At 35.2% G+C, this 20,309-nt stretch overlaps 1 protein-coding gene across 2 annotated transcripts; it reads right to left on the bottom strand.

Annotated features, from left to right (window-relative positions):
- Positions 1 to 9,444: 9,444 nt before the first annotated feature.
- Positions 9,445 to 13,641, bottom strand: LOC103330341 (Leucine-rich repeat (LRR) family protein). 2 transcript variants are annotated; one of them, XM_008232908.2, is made up of 6 exons: positions 13,187 to 13,641; positions 11,904 to 11,975; positions 11,634 to 11,777; positions 11,164 to 11,235; positions 10,967 to 11,038; positions 9,445 to 9,786 (listed from the first exon to the last, which is right to left on the bottom strand). In XM_008232908.2, exons 1-6 carry the CDS (start codon positions 13,399 to 13,401, stop codon positions 9,714 to 9,716), a joined length of 648 nt encoding a protein of 215 aa, XP_008231130.1. In that variant the 5' UTR covers positions 13,402 to 13,641; the 3' UTR covers positions 9,445 to 9,713. The 2 variants fall into 2 exon arrangements, with proteins under 2 accessions (XP_008231130.1, XP_088902182.1); XM_089046056.1 differs by lacking the exon at positions 11,164 to 11,235 and having other exon boundaries at positions 13,187 to 13,638.
- Positions 13,642 to 20,309: the final 6,668 nt, after the last annotated feature.

Below are 20,309 nucleotides of genomic sequence, written 5' to 3'. Positions count from 1 at the left end.
TTCTTATATGTTAAATTTTAACACCTTGACAGGGTAGAATTTCATATGGGGATACACGATTTATGACATTGACAGGCTTACTTCATACTTTAGAAAGAACAACCTTTAACATTGGCATCATAATTGGATAGTAATTGGCTATAAGCAAAGGAAATGGGATTGTCATTGGTGGATTCATAACGTTAGATATTCACAACTTGATCTCTTTTAAACTCTATCTTTGTTGAGTGCTTTATTTTTCTTTCTTTTAATTATTGCAATTTAAGTTTTCTTTAATTCATGACTCCAATCAATCAATCGTTCGTTTAATTGGGTTTAATGCAATTTAATTAATTAAGTTATTTTTATCAGTCCTTCTGGGTTCGACCTCCTACTTGCATATCTCTATACTATTGTTGATTCGTGCGCTTGCGAGTAATTTAATTTGTGATTTTTTGAATCCTCTTTTTGAGGTGTTCGAAAATCTACATCACTTGGGATCCTCAACTTCAACAGTCCCATATAGGAAAACTCTTTTAACAATGAAAGGCCCTATCTATTTAGTTATTAATTTTCCAAGAAACAAATGAAGTCTAGAATTATACAAAAGAACAAGTTGAGAAGGCTCAAAATGTTTCCTCAAAATATTTTTATCATGAAAAATTTTAATACATTCTTTGTAGATTCGTGAGTTCTCATATGCATCATTCATGACTTCCTCAAGTTCATTCAATTAAAGGACATAAAAATTAAAGTATTGAAAGTAAACATACAAAAAGTACGACTACACGAAGTAAAGGTGGAGGAATTAAAGTATTGAAAGTAAAGATAGACAGAATAAAGAACTCTTGACTTTGAAGTTGACATGAGCTGGGCTGGGCCGGGCATGCACAACACGAACCCAGCCCATTTAAATACGGCACGACACGGTCCAAACACGATTATTGGTAGGCCATGTTGGGATTAGAAAATTAAGCCCAATGAACCGAGCTAGCCGGTGGCTTGAACCATCTTCAAGCCCGCCATACCCACTTAATTTTTTTTGTTTTTTTGGTTTTTGTTTTGGCTTTTTGGTCAATGACCACTTTACATAAACCATATGTTAACCTCCTTCCCCTCTCAATATCTAGATATATGAACTCTCATTTGGTGACTTCTTTTTCCCACTCCTCTTTGTCCACTTACACTCCCTTTTTTGTTCTAGTAAAAACTATTGAAAAACAAAAGGAAGTGTAAGTGGACAAAAGGGAAGTGGAAAAAGTGAACTAAATAAATATTACAGTAAATCCTATATTTTTAGTCCCATATTACATGTAAGAAAGGTATGAACATATTACAATTTTGTTATTGTATAAATTTAGGGAGCTGATTTTCCCACTCTGTTTTGCTTTTTAATACTTTTTAATTAATTTTGTTCTTTTTTGTTCTTTTTTGTTCTTTCTCTTTCCTATTCTACTCTTATCCTACATTAATTTCTTTTTTACTTCACTTTTATATTTTATATTTTTTCTTTATACTTAATTTTCCAACTTGCATTCCATTTTCTTTTTCTTTATACTTTTATATTATGTCTTTTTCTTTATGTCGTTAAATGAACATGATAATATTTTATTTATTTATTTAGAAAACATATAATGCTTAATGAAGTTAATAAAAAGTTGAATTAAACATTAAAAAGAAAAAAAGAAAAAAAAAAGGGCGTAGTCGGGGAGGGGACAAGCTACTTAGCGATTGTAGAAGTGGGAACAACCTAGTAACCCTGTCAATCTCTATCCCCAACCATTTTCCCCATTGACACCCAACTCTCCAAACCACACTTACCTCCCCAACTCCAATCCACCCACGTCTAATATATATAATAAAAGTCAATGCAGCCTTACCACTCCGCAATGGTCCTTCCCACTTCTCCACCCATTGAGTAACTCCTCCCCCACTAGACTATGCCCTTCTTTTCTTTTTCTTTTCAAGTTTTATTTTTATTTTTATTTTTTCTAATGATATATTTTAGTTTAATTGAACTTTTAATGTATTTTAAAATTAATTCAACTTTTTTATTAACTTGAAAAGGTTTTATAGGTTTTCAAAATAAAATGAAAAAAGATTATCATGTTCATTTAGCGGCAACTTTAATGGAACGGCCAAATTGATTAATGGTCTTAAACACAAGGATCAAATTGGCCAAATTGAAAACATATGGACTAAATTGGCCAAAGTGATAACACACATGGACTATTTTGATATTAAAGCCAAAGAAATAATATAAAAGTGAAGTAAAAAGAACTTATTGTATAGTAAGGGTAGAATAGGAAAGAAAAAGAACAAAAAAGAAAAAGATTGATTAGAAAATGTTAAAAAGCAAAAGGTGTTATAAAACTAGAGGGGGAAAATGTAGAGAGAAGTGTTATGCTAAAGATAAAGTTTCACCATGTTTATTCTTTTCTTAATCTTTGGTAGAACCACGTATTTATAGGCTTACAAAATAGGAGATTGAATATCATCATTTACAATATACCTATAGGTTACAAGCACTAATTACAAATACTTAGAGTATAGGTTACATAAAATCCAATTGTGGAATACTAAGAGGTATGGTGGTCATCCACCAACTCATGCATTTACAACACTCCTCCTTAGATGTCCACCATACAATGACATAGTTCCCTCATTAAAAACCTTGCTTGGAAAACCCAGTGGGACAAAACCGAAGCGAATGGAAAAAGAGTGAAACTTTCTTTTGGATCATTGATATGGTGTTGGATGCACTTATGTTGCTTTGTTAAAACCTTGCTATGAAAAATCCAGTGGGACAAAAACCTACTCAAAGGGAAAAAGAGTACAATGCACATATGTTCTGTATGTAGTAGAATTGGGATGCTCCATGCTCCCCTGGATTGATATCTCCCCCTGATTAATACCTCCCTCTGATTTTCATTAACTTCTGGAATTTTATGTAACAACCCGATCCTAAATTAATAGTTACTTTTAATTTATTCTAGTAAAGGACCATTATACCCCTAGAATATTTTAAATGGTTAAAAAGTTACTTTTTTATTCGGGAAGGAATTTGGGGATTTCGATTGTACCGTTGCGTAGAACACGTCGAAACGAGTCCGTAGACACGTAGTGGACTCAAATTGGAGTTGTAACAAAGAAACGGTGATCAAAAGAAGTTCAGTGGCATAACCGTAAATATTTTGAAGTTTAGTTAGTTTTAAACCTAGAATTTCTGCATTTCCCTGCGCCGCCGGGGAAGGGGAGGCTCGATCAAACGACTTCCGGAGGTGATTTCTCTCAATTCCGACCACCAATTCAAGCAAGACCAGTCCCGTTAGAACCACCACACTTCCCTCTTCTAGCCTCAGTTCTTTGTCGCCTCGATCCACCGTCGTAGTCACCGGAAACACCAAGAAACAGCGGTGTTTGTTTTTTGTAAACTTTCGCCGGCTCGTTCTCCGTCATCCGGCCACCATTTTCGGCGACCCAGGTATGGAAACTCATCTATTTCTCGAGCCCTAGCTGCTGGTTGGGTAGGATTTTAGAAATTTCTAGCGTAGTTAACTTGATCTTGGATCCAAAGTTTGGCCGGATTTCGAGTTGAGATTCCGGCCAGTTTTTTGGGGTAGGTCCAAGAACAAAAGTGGATCCAATTAAGGTGTTACACCTAGGGTAGGAGTTTTGAGCCGTGATTTGGAGATTTTCCAGCGAAGCGTTATCGCTTTAAGCACCACTGCGGCGCTTGTGGAGGCGCGTGGGCAGCAAGGTGGGGACCACAATCAATCTCAGAATAATCCCTTAGTCCTCACGAGCGAGTAGGATTTTGCGAATCTTAATTAGGATAACGTGTGAACCCCAAACGGATTTCGCCTAGTGTGTGATTTCCGGGTTCAGCATGTTTGAGCCGTTGGATCATAGTCATGTTCAGGTATGTTAACTCAGGTAATTCCAAAATCGTATAATAGTTTATGGATCATAAAACGGAGTTCCAGATATTTTAAAAACGCCAGCCCTAGAGCTAGGTTTACAATAAACAAGTCCTGACCGAAATGAGTTATCTAAATCCTATTATGGGATGAGCAGATAGTTAGTTATAGGTTGCGGCCCGGATAGAGGCAGTATCTTTGAGGCTTGCTAGTTTGCAGATCAGGAACAAAGGAATGAACTACGTGTGGCTCGATCCCTTAGTAAGGGTACGTAGGCAGCCTACAGATTATAAGGCGCAGCCACGAGTGAGCCTTTGAGTTTGTGTTATTTTTTTTCAGGGCATTTTGGTCATTTGTGACCCACACCCACTAGGTGTCAGTTATAAACAGGATTTGGCTCGGATTTCAATGTGGAATTTGGGTCAGTCCTTTCAGTTTAGACTTGAAAAAGCTTTGGTAAAAAGGTTTGCCAGATTATCTTGTGAACGAATTTGTTTGACTCCAATCTCTTGGCTTTTTTATGAAATTGTCACCTTTGATGAACCCTTCTCTTATTTGAGCAATACAAGCAACATTGTCTTCACACATGATTATTTATCACATTATTCGACATGTTTTTCACTTTTCAAATGATTGAACTCTTTAGTAGCATCAACAAGTAATCTAATAGTTAGAATATGTTACAACAATATCAAATTTGAATTCAAAATACTCAAACTCTTAGTGTTAACTCTTAATAAAGAATATCGTGGTACTTTATATCCTTCAAGGGGTCGCTTCATGAGATATATCTCAAATATTTCATGAGCTTTGAGGATCTTCATGTACCATACAGTCTTAATAAATATGCATTTAACACATGTTATAAGTTTCGCGTTAAAATAACAACTGTACTTAGAGAAATGTGGATGCATCTATGATGAGATGGGAGACTAAAACCATGTCTCTACCAGGAAACCTTATGTCATATTAGTGATCTTATTTCACTTCACAAGCACCAATTCGTAACCTTCATACTTTACGTTTGTAATTTGGTGTTTGGGTTATAGGTTTAATATCCCACGCTTCATATTTAGTGATAAATGAAATTGCCTATTTCCATTTTGGTCAGTCACTTAACTTGTTGACATTCATAAGGCAATTTAATATAATCATAGCCCTTGATGATTGTAGTAGCTACTAATAAACCAAATGTATCATCAATTCGTGATCCCACAATTCTTATGTGCATGCGCATGCATAATTTATAAGTATATCATTGCTTTGGGTTACCAATGCCTCTTCAGGGGCTGATGTTGTCACTTATGGGACAAACATCTCTTTTACGATGAATTAATTAGAATATGTGGATCATAACCTCATATAGAGCGTTATTTTTTATAGGGCTTGAATTTTTCAAATAATCTCCACTTCTAGGGAGTTTAGCTTTTAGAACCTATATTTTTGTCATGCTCATAGTCACTTATTGTCATGTTAATGGATTGTGCTACATGAATATCAATCCATGCTTGCATATTCATAACTTTATATATGCATTATCTTGATGAGACAAAAGCGGACCGATTCAACACTATTTCATGACGTTATTCAGGAACTGTCATTTCTCCTCCTAACGGCGGGAAAATTGTCTCAAAATGTAGGAAAATAAACTCACCATCATTATCAATTCAAATTGACTTGATTGGATAATGTGGGAGTTGTGCTTGTAAGCGTCTTGACAAGAGACAAATATGTGACCATTTTAGTAGGCACATTAAATAAAACTTGTGAAGTGATCCATAATTAAATGTTGTATAGGCTCACAAATATCCCCTTGAATTATTTCAGGAAAGAGGGCTTAAAGTGAATTTTTAACTAAGATGATCTTATGGCAGCTTTTATTTGTGAGCATTCTTTGTAATGATATTTGTTGGAAAAAACAATATTTTGAGTCTTTAAACGATGTCCTTGCAAATTTATAAAAATCTTATGTATCATTGTGGAATATGGATTGCCAAGATAGTCATGCCACAACATAAAAGTTATCCGGTTAATGAACTTCTGGTTCATGATATCATAATCTTCAACTACTTTAATAGTTGTGTAATATTGGGGCCTCATGAACTTTTGGTTCATGACATCATAAACTTCAACTACTTTAATAGTTGTGTAATATTGGGGCCTAATGAACTTTTGGTTCATGACATCATAAACTTCCTACCCACAAAAGAAAATAGGAAGTTTCTCCAATAGACGCCTTGGCTGTCAATATTGGGACGGTAATACAAAACATTACCATTGTAAAACGAAATTAACTAATAACCCAACATAAATAAAATAAAATAAAATGAGTAAAGTGGTATAAATGATGAATAAAATAAATAAATTAAAGACTATGAAATTCCAAGATAATCCAATATTAATGTGGATTCTATATGTAGATAAAACTACAAGTTTAAGAATTGAATTTCCAACAAATTCAGGTTCATATAGGCACAAATAAGTAATGAACTTCATGTTCATATATAGTATTAAGATCCATGAAAAACTATGAACTTCAGGTTCATATCAATATATATTCGAAACTTCAGGTTCGAATACGTAGATCTAAATAAATTGAATTAATAGTTGTGCTTTGAACTTCATACTCAAATCGATGTATATGCACTCGAAACTTCTGGTTCGAGTTCTTGACATATGTAGGCCTCATGGAATTCTGATTTTGATTAATACAAAATCAAGGAGTTTCATGTCTTTATGTGCTCTTTATTCGCGAAACTTCACACCCTCAATTATTTGGAATCAAAGAACTTCAGGTTCTGATTCAATCAAAAGAACTCTAGGTCCTAATCTAGTTATATGATCAGGATCGAGGAACTTCGGGCCCTGATCTTTTGTATAATACAAACTCATCATGATAATTAAAATCATACTTAAAATTAAATAAACAAACAAATTTTTTTTAAAAAAACATGTCATTATATTCATGTGTAATAAGTATAATAACTTTTTTCTTTAAACGAGCATGATGAAGTCTGATGGTGAGTACAAAGAAAATCTATACCATGTGATGACTCTAGCTCATATAAGAAGAAAGAAAATTCAAAGAAAGAAAACATACCAGGAGCAATGTCGTGCTGATAACGTGTTATAAAACTAGAGGGAGAAAATGTAGAGAGAAGTGATATGCTAAAGATAAAGTTTCACCATGTTTATTCTTTTCCTAATCTTTGGTAGAATCACCTATTTATAGACTTACAAGATAGGAGATTGAATACCATCATTTACAATATACCTATAGGTTACCAGCACTAATTACAAATACTTTAGTGCATAGGTTACTTAAAATCAAATGGTGGAATACTAAGAGGTATGGTGGTCATCCACCAACTCATGCATTTACAACAAAAATGAGTATAAGTGGAGAAAAGGAGAGTGGAAAAATCAGCTCCCTAAATTTAATAGGGATATTTATAGAAATGTTACCTGAACTTATACCTTAGTTTCAATTTGTCACATGAAAAACAAATTTAAGAGAAATGTCACCTGAATTTTTCAAAATCTATAATTTGTCACCTGACTTTTAACATAATCCAATTTTCCATCTATTTTGAAGGGTATTTAGTCTTTTCATTTTCAAGGGTATTTTAAAAATGCGAAAAATTATTATTTTAAAAAAAAAAGCTTAAATGTAAAAATGGCAGTTAAATGTAAAAACCTCAGTTTTCCATTTTTAACATATTGGCAAATTTTAAAACTGATCAGACAAATAAATAAAAAATTAGAGAAAGGAAACAAACTTGAAAAAAAGGATGGGGCTTGTCGGGGGAAGGAAGGACCCAACAATGGAGAGGTGGGAAGGATGGCCATGGCCAAATGGGAGATATGGGAGACAGAGAAGTGGGGTGACCCCCGAATGGGCAAAGCTTGGGGTGGAGATGGGTTGGAAAATCTAGGGTGAGCAACTAGGGATGGTGGGGCAGGGTTTGTTCTTGTGAGAGGAAGAGAGAGAGATACATTAAGGGGTGAGATGGATCAGAGTTGGGGAGAAAGAGAAGAGAGAACAATGGTGGATGGCAGTTGGGATTGGAGGATTGGAGGTTGTGTCTTTTTTTTATTTTTTATTTTTATGTTTAAAAAAAATTATTTATTTATTAAGTTAACTCTTATTTATTTATTTATTTTAAATTGTATTCAGATAGACTAGTGATGGTGGGTGTTGAAGATAAAGAGGGGGAAGAGAGAATTTTTTTTCATAATTTTTTTTTATTTTTAATTATTTAAAAGAAATATAATTTTTTTTTATAATGAATTTTTTATTTTTAAAATACCATTGAAAATAAAAATACTAAATTACACTAAAATAGATGGAAAATTTGATGATATTAAAGTCAGGTGACAAATGACAGATTTTGAAAAATTCAGGTGACATTTCTCTTAAAAAAAAATTTCAAGGTGACAAATTGAAACGAATGTATAAGTTCAGGTGATATTTCTACAAATATTCCAATTTAATATGCTAACATAAGTTTTTTTAAAATAAAAATAATAATTCAAGGGAAAAAAAGTTCAATTTAAATGGACCAAGCACAACTGAATTCAATGTTGACTTAGGCTTTGGACCGGGTCAGGAATGGTTTTGATAAATGGGCTAGCACGACACGACTGATTAATTAATTGGGTCAAGCGCCAGTATAACTTAGCGGCGCAATTTAAATAGATGGGCCAACATAGCACGACCCGTTTGACATTCCTACTTTGAAGTATTGAAAAAAAAAATCAATGGAAAAAAATTGTTGGGAAGTAAATCTCATCTAAAATTACTCATAAGGAATTAAAAAAAATTAACTATACAGAGTAAATTTGTATGATGCGATGAAAGCTTTAAAAAAAAAAATACAAATACAAATAATAGTCTAAACAAATATAAATTAGTCTAATTTATGAAAAAGAGAATTGGAACTTAGGTGTAAGGAGAGGAACACACAACCTTCACCAAGTCACATAACACACTTCCGTCTTCTCTTTTTTATCCTTGGGATTTCACGCTTTCAAGGCCTAATAACTCTACCTTTTTAAGTGGGCAGTTGGGATTACAAAACAGGCGCAAACAACACATAGGTACTGCATTTATAGAACTTACCACTCTGTATTTTGTGATAATTTTTTTTAATTTTATGATGAAATTGTGTGATAAAATTTTGATTGAAGGGAAAAAATATAACGATTTATACTAGTAAATATTTTTTTTCTTGCCATATGCCACACGATTTACAATAGTACGGCCTCATTATACATGGAAGCATAATGCGCCCAGAACATGTTACTTCTGGAAGGTTAAAAGATAGGATAATCTGATTCCTACACACCAGACATGGAGCTAATTTGATTGCTACACAGTAAACAAAAAGATATCGGGTTTGACATGGGCCCCACTTTTCAAAGCTGCGTTCTACCATTAGAAGTGCACCAATTTGGTCACAAGAGAACACACACCAACTTGAACACCAACACAGGCAGCATAGCATTCAAGTTAAAAAGGGGAAGATTATCACAAGACAACAGATTTACTATGAGCAAGCGAGTCAAATTAATTCACTATAACTAGAACTTTCGCTTGTACTACATTAATGCAAATAAGGTCTTCGACATATTACCAAGAGCACAACGATACAGTTACAGGTGCCGATACCATTTAGTGTCATAAAATTTACAAATATGCTTGCTAATATGGGGGATTGAGTTTGTAACCAATCCCATTAAAATGCGACGATATACTTCTAGGACGTACATATCTAATTCAAAGCAGAGTCGAGATTCTGTCTTCGTTCTTCATCATGAGCAGTTTGTGTCATAACTTGCAAGCCCCAACAACTCTGGGCCTTCGAGTCGATGGTTATTCTCAAAGCTGCAATATTGGAACGGAAAAAGAAAAAGAAAAAAAAGATTATTTCATATAACCACAGGAAAATAAAACTAGCAGCTGGAAATAAACCTATACGAGAAGACTATTAAGATCTTGGCTGCGTCTGCAGTGAAAACCCCTAGCCCAACCCCAGGCAACCTAAGTTTCCTTGGCATTGAAAACTGAACTTGCACTTAACCGTACCAAAGATTAAGTTCATAAATCTCTATTCTCAATGAATAGTGAGAAATAACACACGCAATAGTTTTAAACTTCTACACTACACTACACGCGGACACAATTTCATTAAGTGTTGAAACATGGTGGGGGTTGTGGGAACTCTAGAACAGTGTTTAATGAACTTATTATTTCTTAAGACAGTCCAAAAAATTTAGCAGTGTGCAGTTTTTGAGAGATCTATTTTTGTTTGACAAAAATCATTCAAATATGTTCACTAAGCATACCAAAATAACATAGCAGTAATCCCATTCGTCGGACTTTATTCTCTATACAAACATCCTATAGCATAGAGGATGGAGTTTCACCCATTTCCAGATATGTAGTGCAAATCCAAGAAACTATACTTTCTGTTTATTTAATAATCATTCCAATATTTTACTCCAATAGACTGATAATGATGAGAAGCACAAAGTGCATACCCCAACTCATTTGTCCATATACTCATGGTAATTTGCTTCTTATGTCGTGCGAAATTCACATTATCTATCTGAATATAAATGCTCAAGACCAAGCAAAAATATGCATCCCATATGCATTCTCGCATATAGAGTATACAAGATCAGTAAAACATGTGCAAAAGGCTAATTATTGTATATGTGGCGACTTAAAGTCTAAGTAAAGTCACAAGTAAAATAAACAACTGTTGAGCCCAAACACAGGAAGCATCATGCATGAGGACCTCAATGCAAACATGAACAGCAATGCAACCACCCAAGCCCCCTTTTCTTTTCTTTTTTAAAGAGCAGGCACAAAGCCCTTTATTCTTTTTCTTAAAATTAAGTGTCAAAAAGGAAGGGATGAGCTCAAATACAGACACTTAAAATATAAAAGAAGAGAGAACATGTAGTAGCCTTGGTTGTAGCCAGGGAAGAATTGTTCTCGTTGAATTAACAAAGGAATACAAGATAAGGAAGCAAAATGATAAATAATATAAGTGACCTACTTGTTTAAAGGGATGTGCTCAAATGGTCCACTGGTAGGAATTGTTCCACATAAATCATTGTTGGATACGTCCCTGGAAAAGTGGCAATTTTAAATGATTAACAGGTGTTTATAACAGAAAATATACAATAAGGAAACTGCCACACTTGCAGAAAAAAGAAGGGATTGAAGAAATAGATTTAGACAAGACGCACTCACACAACTTTGAGGCTTGAAATACCAACAAGATCCCGCGGGATTGGTCCAGTTAACTTGTTATCATTGAGACGTCTACCAATCCAAGCAACAATGAAAGGAAGGCATATATTACTTAGCTAAAAAAACTCATTGTTTCAATCTCAGTATATATATATGCATAAAGAAAGAGAGAGATAGAGACACAAAGAGGACCAGTAGGTCATATATTGATACAAGGCCAGTGATTAGTCCCCTAATCTAAGCCACACTCAAGAAATTGCAAAATGCGACAATTCAAAAGCTACCAGATTCATTTTCTGGTGTTGCACCTGTGATCTAGGATCCCAAATAAGTTATCCATCAATATTCAAGCAAAAGTGGAGTAGTCAGAAAGCCAAACTCCCAATTTCTCGTCCAAGAAAATAGACTAAATTAAGCCAAAACAGCCCAATAACACAGGTAAAGTTCAGTGCTTAATTTAATCAACTCACAAAAACACAAGTGATTTCAATTTCCCCAATGAAGAAGGAATGGTCCCTGATATGTTGTTGTTATATAAGTCCAAGCTAATGAGGCTCTTCAAGTTACCAAGCTCAGCTGGAATAGTTCCTTGAATGTTATTTTTGTAAAGCTCCCTACATAATAAAGAGGTATAAGGGTTAGCCAGACAGTACTTTAATCCAAGAACCAAAAATAACTGTAAGCTTTATGAACAACCCCAGCATATTGTCAGAGAAAATGAGAAGGGCTAAGAAATATACAGATATTGAAGATGCTCGAGCTTTCCTAGTTCAGGTACCAAATGTCCAGAGAGGTTTGAATTACCCAGGTCCCTGCCCAATATATCAAAATCATATAATAAACTCGCAACATATTAACAATAACTTGGGAAAAAAAAATTACAAACTGAAGACTAAAAATTGCCCTCCTATAGAAAGTACAAATCAAGATCACCAATGCTGCACCCAGAGTTAGGGTAGGAAGTAGGAACCACAATATTGAATATTCTGACATCAATGTCACTACGGGTTACTCAAGAAAAGACAAAAACAGATTGCAGATAGGCATAAATACCACTGCAGCTAGCAAGACGAATGCAATAAATTCACACAAGACAAGACTAAGGAAAAAAAAAATATATATATATATATATATATTGAAAGCAAAGAAAGAATTATGGGAATGACTGTACAACAACAAAGAATGTTCTCAACTGAGGCTCTACTATATGCTAAAACCTCAGCTTCAGTATTCATATCGACCCACATATTGAAACAGGTAAGTCAAAAGCAAAGCTAGCAAAAAATTTCCACTCAATCATTGAGTGATATAAAGATAATTGTCTTCCACCATACATGATATGATGTCCCAACAGCTTAAGTAGCACTAACATTTCAGCACAAAGGCAATGCAATCTGGAGCTGTAGAGCATAATACTGATACATTTTGGACAATAATAACAAGATGTATTTGACATATGCATGATCCTACAACTTCTCCCATTTTAAACATCATGATTGTGGTATTAAAATGTTGATGAAACAGTATTCTAGTTCCTACACACACATATAATAGAGTTGCTTTGAGTTAAGCAGAAAAGCACACCGTCTTTAATCGCTAAATAATACACGCATGAAAAGAAATAAAGCTTTTCTTTGAATTTTTTATAATAAAAAAAAACTCTGTCCAAATAGTAATCACTGAATTAACCTATCAACAAAGGGAAGGAGTAGTCACTGAACCGACCAACCAAATTCTATTCTGGTTTCTTTTTTTCTTTTTCTTGATAAACTGTTTCAAATATGATGATTACCCATGCGTCTCCAAGGAAAGCCCAAAATTACTGTTTTACCAAAAAAAATTGCACAAAATATAAACGGCAAACCAATTTGATCAAACAGTCACATCGGCCCAATCTTAAAAGCAAATAGCGATCACCTTCATATCCATCAGCAAAAAAATAACTATAAATTTGAACAAAGGTACCTAAATGAAGAAGCACATATGTATGTAAGAGGAGCAAGAGGGAGAGAGAGAATGGTACACTCGGGTAACGCGATTGTCCTGGTTGCAGGTGATGTGAAACCAAGTGCAGGGGTTGACAAGGGTGGGATCCCAGCTCTGAAGCACGTTATCGGGATCCGATAAGCTCCGCCTGAGCGTGTACAGAGCGTCTCCTTCAGAGTTTCCAAAGACCAAGGGAACGAGGCTCACGGTTAGGGTTAGGGTCAACAAACAGCAGGCCGCCGCCATGGCCATGGTTGACGCTGATACAGCTAGCTCTAAGAAGAAGATTCTTGAGAAGATTCAAAATCCCTTCAGCTTTCTACAAAATTTGTACTTGCAATAGGGCTTTGCCTTTTAATCTTTAATCACTTTTTTCTGTTTTGCGTTTTGCCTGTTTTGGTTGTTTGTGAGAGAGACACAGACAGAGACAGAGACAGCAGAGTCAAAGGGTCAAGAGAAGGAAAATGAGAAGGATCGGCTTTGGGACTCACAGAGTAAAACATGGTCTTTTCTTAAATCATTTTCTTTCTTACCTTTTTATTTTTATTTTTATTTGTATTGGACTGGATTGGATGATATGATTTCTTCATTTCTTCTTCTTTTTATTAATCTGAGTGGTGGTGGATGAACTAATGGAGTTGTTCCACTAACCAACTACCACTGAAATGAAATTCTCACTACTTCGCCAAAAAAATCAAAATTTAATGATAAAATAAAAACTTGCTATAAAGTAAAGAACATGATAAGAGTTTGGTTTTCTCTTCTCATTCTTATTTATGAGGAATTAGGTGACTATCTCGAGCCTATAAGATTTTAAAAGACTTTAAAAATTCGGGTGTATTTAATTTGGATTTTAAGAACTTTTAATTTGGACTCTTAAAAAGTCTATAAAAATCTGGGTGTATTCAACTATCGTGTGTTTCGAAAAATAAAAAATAACTTGAGATTTCATGATTTCAAAAGGGAAATCCGTGCGTTTGGCAAAATCAACTCAGGATTTTGCAAATTAGATGTGGGAAATATGGAGGGATTTCCCAATCCAAAATCCCAAGTTCAAATCCTATCATAATTGATGGAATTTTGCAAATCTCAAGTGCAGGGGGGATTTCATTTGATGCGCGCCAAACAATGACCGAGCTAGAATTCTTAACATGGAGGGGCCAAATTTTCAAAATCACTTCCATATAGATTTTTCGTCTTCAACTGAGAGGGCCAGCACTAATCTAATTGCGGTAACTGTATTACTATATCATATATTTTATAATATATAACAAGTGGGCTAGGGCCAGGGCAGGCCTTGTTGTGGCTCCATCTTTTTTATCTGATGGAATCTCATCTTTGGTTTTCAGATTATTGCTCCCTCTTCCTTTCAATCTAAGCCTATGTGTCTTGCTCTTCAAATTTTTTATTCATAGCAATTTATGACTTCAGATTATGGATTCATCATGTTTATTTGCTTCATGGATTCATCATGTTTATCATGTTTATTAAAAGTTAAAGATTTAGCAAGAAGAGCGGTTCCTCTTCGAATAAAGCAAGATTTTTGAATACCCTTTTGGGCTAGAACGATCCAGGGGTGTGTCTAGTGGTTTTTGAATATGCATTTGTGTTGAGTGAGTTGTTATGGGTGTGATGAGTGATTCTTGAATGATCCAGGTTGTGTTGAGTGGGATATGAATGTGCTTTTGTGAGGGAATAAAACTGCTTTATAAATGCCCTCATCATATTCGAAAGCTTGGTGAAATTTGCAATTTTTTTGGTTCTATAAAAAGGCAAGCAGACTGGATCATTCAAGAGGAATATTTCTGAAGTGAAATGATTATGCTAATTAAATTCTATTTAATTAGCTAATTATCCTAATTTAAGATAGAATATCTCCCTAAATCAAGGATTCAATTTCCACTAAATCTCCTTAATATTATCTTGTCATCTCATTTAAGAAAAGGAATAATTCCCATCAACAGAGAATTATTCTTCACAAACCCTACCCAAGAATAATCCACCCTTTATAAGATAGAATTATTCTTCTTCTGATGCTCGTGTTTTGCAAAATGCTTTAGCCAGGGATAATCTATTTCAAGTTCCAAGTGGTAATTTATTATCTTTTAATTAATGTAATTATATTGCATATAAGTATTATCTTTATTACTACAATAGCCAAAACTTTTCTTTTAACACTTTTTCTATTGTAGATAAATATTATCTTGTGGATGTATGATAAGTTAATGGACTAGATTTTTTAGCACCTTACAGAGGAACTAGATATCACTTAAATGAATGGACTAGAAACAATTGTCCTGAAAATTACAAAGAGTTATTTAACTTGTGTAATTCAATTGTAGAGAATGTAATTGAAAGGTCATTAGGGTTGTTAAAAAATAAATAGAGTATATTGCATACCCTTTCATTTTTCAACATCAAAACACAAATTAGGATTGTAAATGCATGCTCTGTGCTGCATAACTTTATTCGACTCAAGCAACATAATCACCCTTTGTTACAAGATCAAGATTTGTGGTATTTAGCTTTTATGGATCATGAGATCTCAAATCATTCTACATTAAGGGTAATGCAAATAGGATTACAAATGTTCAAGTTACTGATCAATGGGCTACTTTTCATGACACGTTAGCTGTGAATATTTTGGCAACCAATGAACGAGTAACACGTGGAAAAGGGAAATTCCCTAGGTCAAATAATCATCCTAATTAAATCTTATTTAATTAGGGAGATAATATTTGATTTAAGATGGGAATATCTCCCTAAATTAAGATGTGGCAACCATTATGGGGCTAGTCACTCGCTCAGAAAGCTTTAAGTATAGGCTTCTTTTGGCCTACTATGCGCTACAACTTTACGAAGTATGTTAAAAGATGTGATCGATGCCAACGTTACAAGTCGGTTCCTAGCCTACCTACTGAAGTGTACCATCCCCAAAACAGCCCATGACCATTCATGCAATGGGAAATTAACTTAGTGAGTCCTATGCCGCCAACACCCGCCAAAAAAGACATGATGATCATCGCCACCAAGTACTTTACTAAATAGATAAAGGCTGAAGCTATATCCTCTACTTAAAAAGCCGACGTGGAGCTATTTGTCTGGAAGAACATCATATGCCGGTTTGGCTACTCGCAGTCACTAGTCACTATCAATGGGTCACAGTTCATTGACAAGCAGATCACAAGATTCTTCACGAATTATGGCATCAAGCAACACTTGTTTACTCCAAAATATCAGCAAGGCAATGGCCAAGCTGAGACATCCAACAAGATAGTGTTAGATTGCCTAAAGAAAAGATTGGATTATTGTCGGTTTAGTTTTGTGCGTGTTGCTATTTGTGATTATTTATCACTTGTTTACAGGTGTTTGTAATTTGGGAATGTCCATTTTTCAAGGGAGATTTAGCCAAAATTTTGGTTGAAGTCTCGACCCAATTTCTGTTTAATTCGAGAACGAAGGGGTTATGTTAGTAAGTGGGCCCGACATCAAGTAAATGCCTGACATAAACAGGGTTTGTCACGGATTCCACTGAGGGAATCCAGTTCGGCGCGGGTCATGTCAACAAGTCTTTGACTAAAAGAGCTAGGGTTTTTGTGTAGAGATTGTAATTGAAAAGTTGTGTGTTTTGGCTGTGAAGCATCATCTCCTTTTATATGTGTGCAACCGTAGCATAGAGAAAGTACATTCCTATTAGATTACGGTCAAGATCGAATCGTGATCAATCAGAACCAATCTTCTTAATTGATTTCCTTCACCACCAAGTTCTGAGAATATCTTTTATTTTCAGCAATTATCATATAAATAAGATATAAATAATAGACTTATTTATTGATAAGTCCCCTGTACTTTATTGAAAATCTCAATTTACCGCCCGACTTTGTAATTGGGTCAATATGTCCTGTTATTTTGTGTGTCACATTGGCATTACATCAATTTAAATAGTAATACCGTTAACTCGCTGATGTGACATGGACATTTAATAATTTCATAAGTTAAAACCCGAATAAAACTGAGATGAAGAAGTGGGGAGATGAATTGTGTTTAATTAATTTATAAAATTGAGAATTGTTTGAATATTAAAAAGAAATTTAAAATATTTATAACTATTTTTTATATTTAATTTAGATTTAAAAAAAAATAATAGAAAAAATTACTAAAATGCTCATGCCACATCAGCAAGATAACGATTTTATTGAGAAATTTGATGAAATGAGGCAACGTGAGACCCAAAATAATAGCACATGGGCATATTGACCAAATTGTAAAGTTATGGGGTAAACTAAGATTTTCGGTAAAGCACATGGAAAATATCAATAAATAAGCCTAAATAATATTTTCCTTAACATAGATTGCCTAGGATATTTGATTAAAATTAAAGCCCAAGCCATAATTTGGCCCAATATGACTTTAAACTTGGTTGTGTAAAAATAGGCTCAAACAGGTGGTTCAATAGTCAAAGAGTCAGTATGAATAGAGTGCTAAAACAAACTCACTTGAATCACAATTGGAGTTGTCATAATTAGATTAATTCACACTAGACATCAAAGCATATTATCTGAGTGGAATCGGGTATGGTTGTATTGAATGCTTGCTCGTCCTTTTCATTAGAAACCTACATCATTCTCAATTGTCTCCAAGTTTCTTTAATCAATTTCTTCTTCTTTTTTGATTCGGGAACGACAATTGACTTTGCCTCAACAACAGCATAACCTAAATCAGATCAAGTATTAGTACATGTAAAAATTTGCTTAAAAGTAAATGGAGAATAGGGCATGAACACTCACTTCTGACCATTTTCTTGGAAGCAACTAGCCGAGTTTGGTCTTTCTAAATTTGATTTGGTGGAGGGAGAGTCATTTGGATTGAAGCTTCAACTTCTACACTTGTGCCAGTTGGTGGTCTCTTCCTCATCATCATAAAATTATTTCTCAATTACAACATTGTCATCAGAATCATACTCAGATGTCTCCTGCAGAGTGTAGGGGGTTTTTTGTTCTAGCAGCCTGACGAATGGGCACAGGCTCTGTAAGAAGACAACGAGCAAAATCCCCCAAATGCCTGAGTTCGAAACCAAGCTCCCAAGAGAGTTTTTAGAAAATCTGATGAGATTTTAAAAGAACACTCTCAGGATCACTTTACTAACACCCAAATAAGCATGATGATTTCACTAATGACAGCATGTGGCATGGGAACTAAGCTTTCACGAGTTTAGCAATTTGAGAGAGAGAGAGAGAGAGAACAACATGAGTTTCTTGCAGAGGATAAAATCTAAACTGGGAACGAAGAAAAAATTAGCAAGATTTTATCTTAAGGAAAGAAGAAAACAACGGAGAAAGAGGATTGGGTGGCTTGAGTAGATTCCAGGTTGCTTGACAAAGCTTGGTCAGGCTCTGGTTTCTTACAGAGGAAATATTAGCACGATTCCTATCCTAAGGGAGAAGAAGGATGAACAAAAGAAAGGTTTGGGTGGCTTGAGTAGATTCCAGGTTGCTTGACAAGGCTTGGTCAGGCTCTGGATGGTTGAGTTATGGATGTCTTTTCTGGGGAGCAAAAGTCTCCTTTTATAGGCGTTAGGAGCTCTAATTTTGTTTGGTTTTCCTCTTCCTTTTTTCCTTGGCAGCTCATACTTAGCCCTATTTTGATGAATTTCTCCATCCAATGAGCATGGGTAAGGAACCCTTTATGGTTCCAATGGTTTGATGCAGCTAGGCTTTCCCATAGAAGGGAAGGCGCCACCTCCTTTCCTTATGTTTTCTCCAAGGCAGAGCTTACAGAGGAAAAGAGGAAAGATGAAGCCTTTTGTCAGATGGACACTTCTCTCACCCCCATGGATTTCCTCTGGTCTTGCCATGGCTCCCTTGTGACCATTGTTTGGAGTTCAAACGGGAATAAGACTTGACGCCAGATTTTTGCAAGTTGCTGGGCTTGGGCTTGTACATATGGTATTGGGTCCTCTGGCTTTGTTGCTTCTATCATTTGACAAAGCTTTCGTCAAGCTGCTGGAAAGGTTTTTTTTTTTTTTTTTTTTTTAATTCTATTGATGTGGGCTGGGCTAAATATCTTGGTAGGTTCTTTGGTGTCTTCCTAGAGCATGAGTCAATTTTTTCTCCTCTCTCTCATGCTAACCCATATGCTTGGGTTCTAGGAACGGGCTTGGGTTCTAGGAACGGGCTTGAGTTCCAAAGCCCCCAAGTGGCTTTGAAACCTACGTTCCTTGAACCCTCAATGGGCCCCGTGATTGCTTGTTTCCTTCCATACCACAACCTTCTCAGTAAGCCCCGGTTAATTTTTTCGCTTGGGCCCACTTAGGCTTGTAGCGTGGTTAGGTGTGAGATAACGATTTTGTGCTTGGCATGACATGTTGCTTGACATGTTTTAATTTTATCGTCCTTGGGAAGGACTGCGATGTTTAAGTTTGGCATGGACTTGTAGAGCCGGTATATTTTATCTCAATCCCCTAGCATGGCTAATTTATTTAGCATGACACGTGAACTACAACTCGCATGTGGTAGGTTCTCGTGTACTCCGCTTTACGCTTTTCCTTAGTAGAGTGTCGTTTTGGGTTGATAATTTATTCGGGCCCAACCATGGATTTTTTGGGCCTCAACACCGAGGAACTACAAAGTGCATAATAAGTCTGAAATTGATTCGTTAAATTAGAATAACGATTTAACAAGCAGAGTGTTTACTCATGGTTCGATAAATGACCAATTTCTGACCACCAGAATTGACGATAGCAAGGATAGAAGCTGCAAGCATTTAATTATGAATTGATATACAAATCATCAAGTGCATCTTTATTGCAACCAAAAGGTCTAAACAAATACTTTCTTTGATGTATTCTTCAATGGACTTTATGACAACCACCAACTTTTCTTTAATCCCATCATCCATCAGAATGGGTGAAAAACCCGAATCTTTTGATTTAAAAAGCTTGGTGTTGGCTTCATAAGGAAGCATAACCATTCTGTTGTCGAATCTTGAGCGCCACCAGGAAAAATAAGAACTAGGCTATGGACTACATTATGCTACTCCTAGGACAGGAATTGAAGAGAATGTAAAATTGCAAGTTATGTGTTGTGTCGAGGGTCATTTCTCTCTTCCAAAAGCTTGGTATTTATGGGGGCTTCGGTGCATCCCAATTTGGTTATCATCAT

The sequence above is a fragment of the Prunus mume genome, linkage group LG1 (assembly GCF_029339155.1).
Source record: "Prunus mume cultivar Tortuosa linkage group LG1, ASM2933915v1, whole genome shotgun sequence".
Taxonomy (NCBI): Eukaryota; Viridiplantae; Streptophyta; class Magnoliopsida; order Rosales; family Rosaceae; genus Prunus; species Prunus mume.
This window is presented reverse-complemented; position numbering and strand designations above follow the sequence as displayed.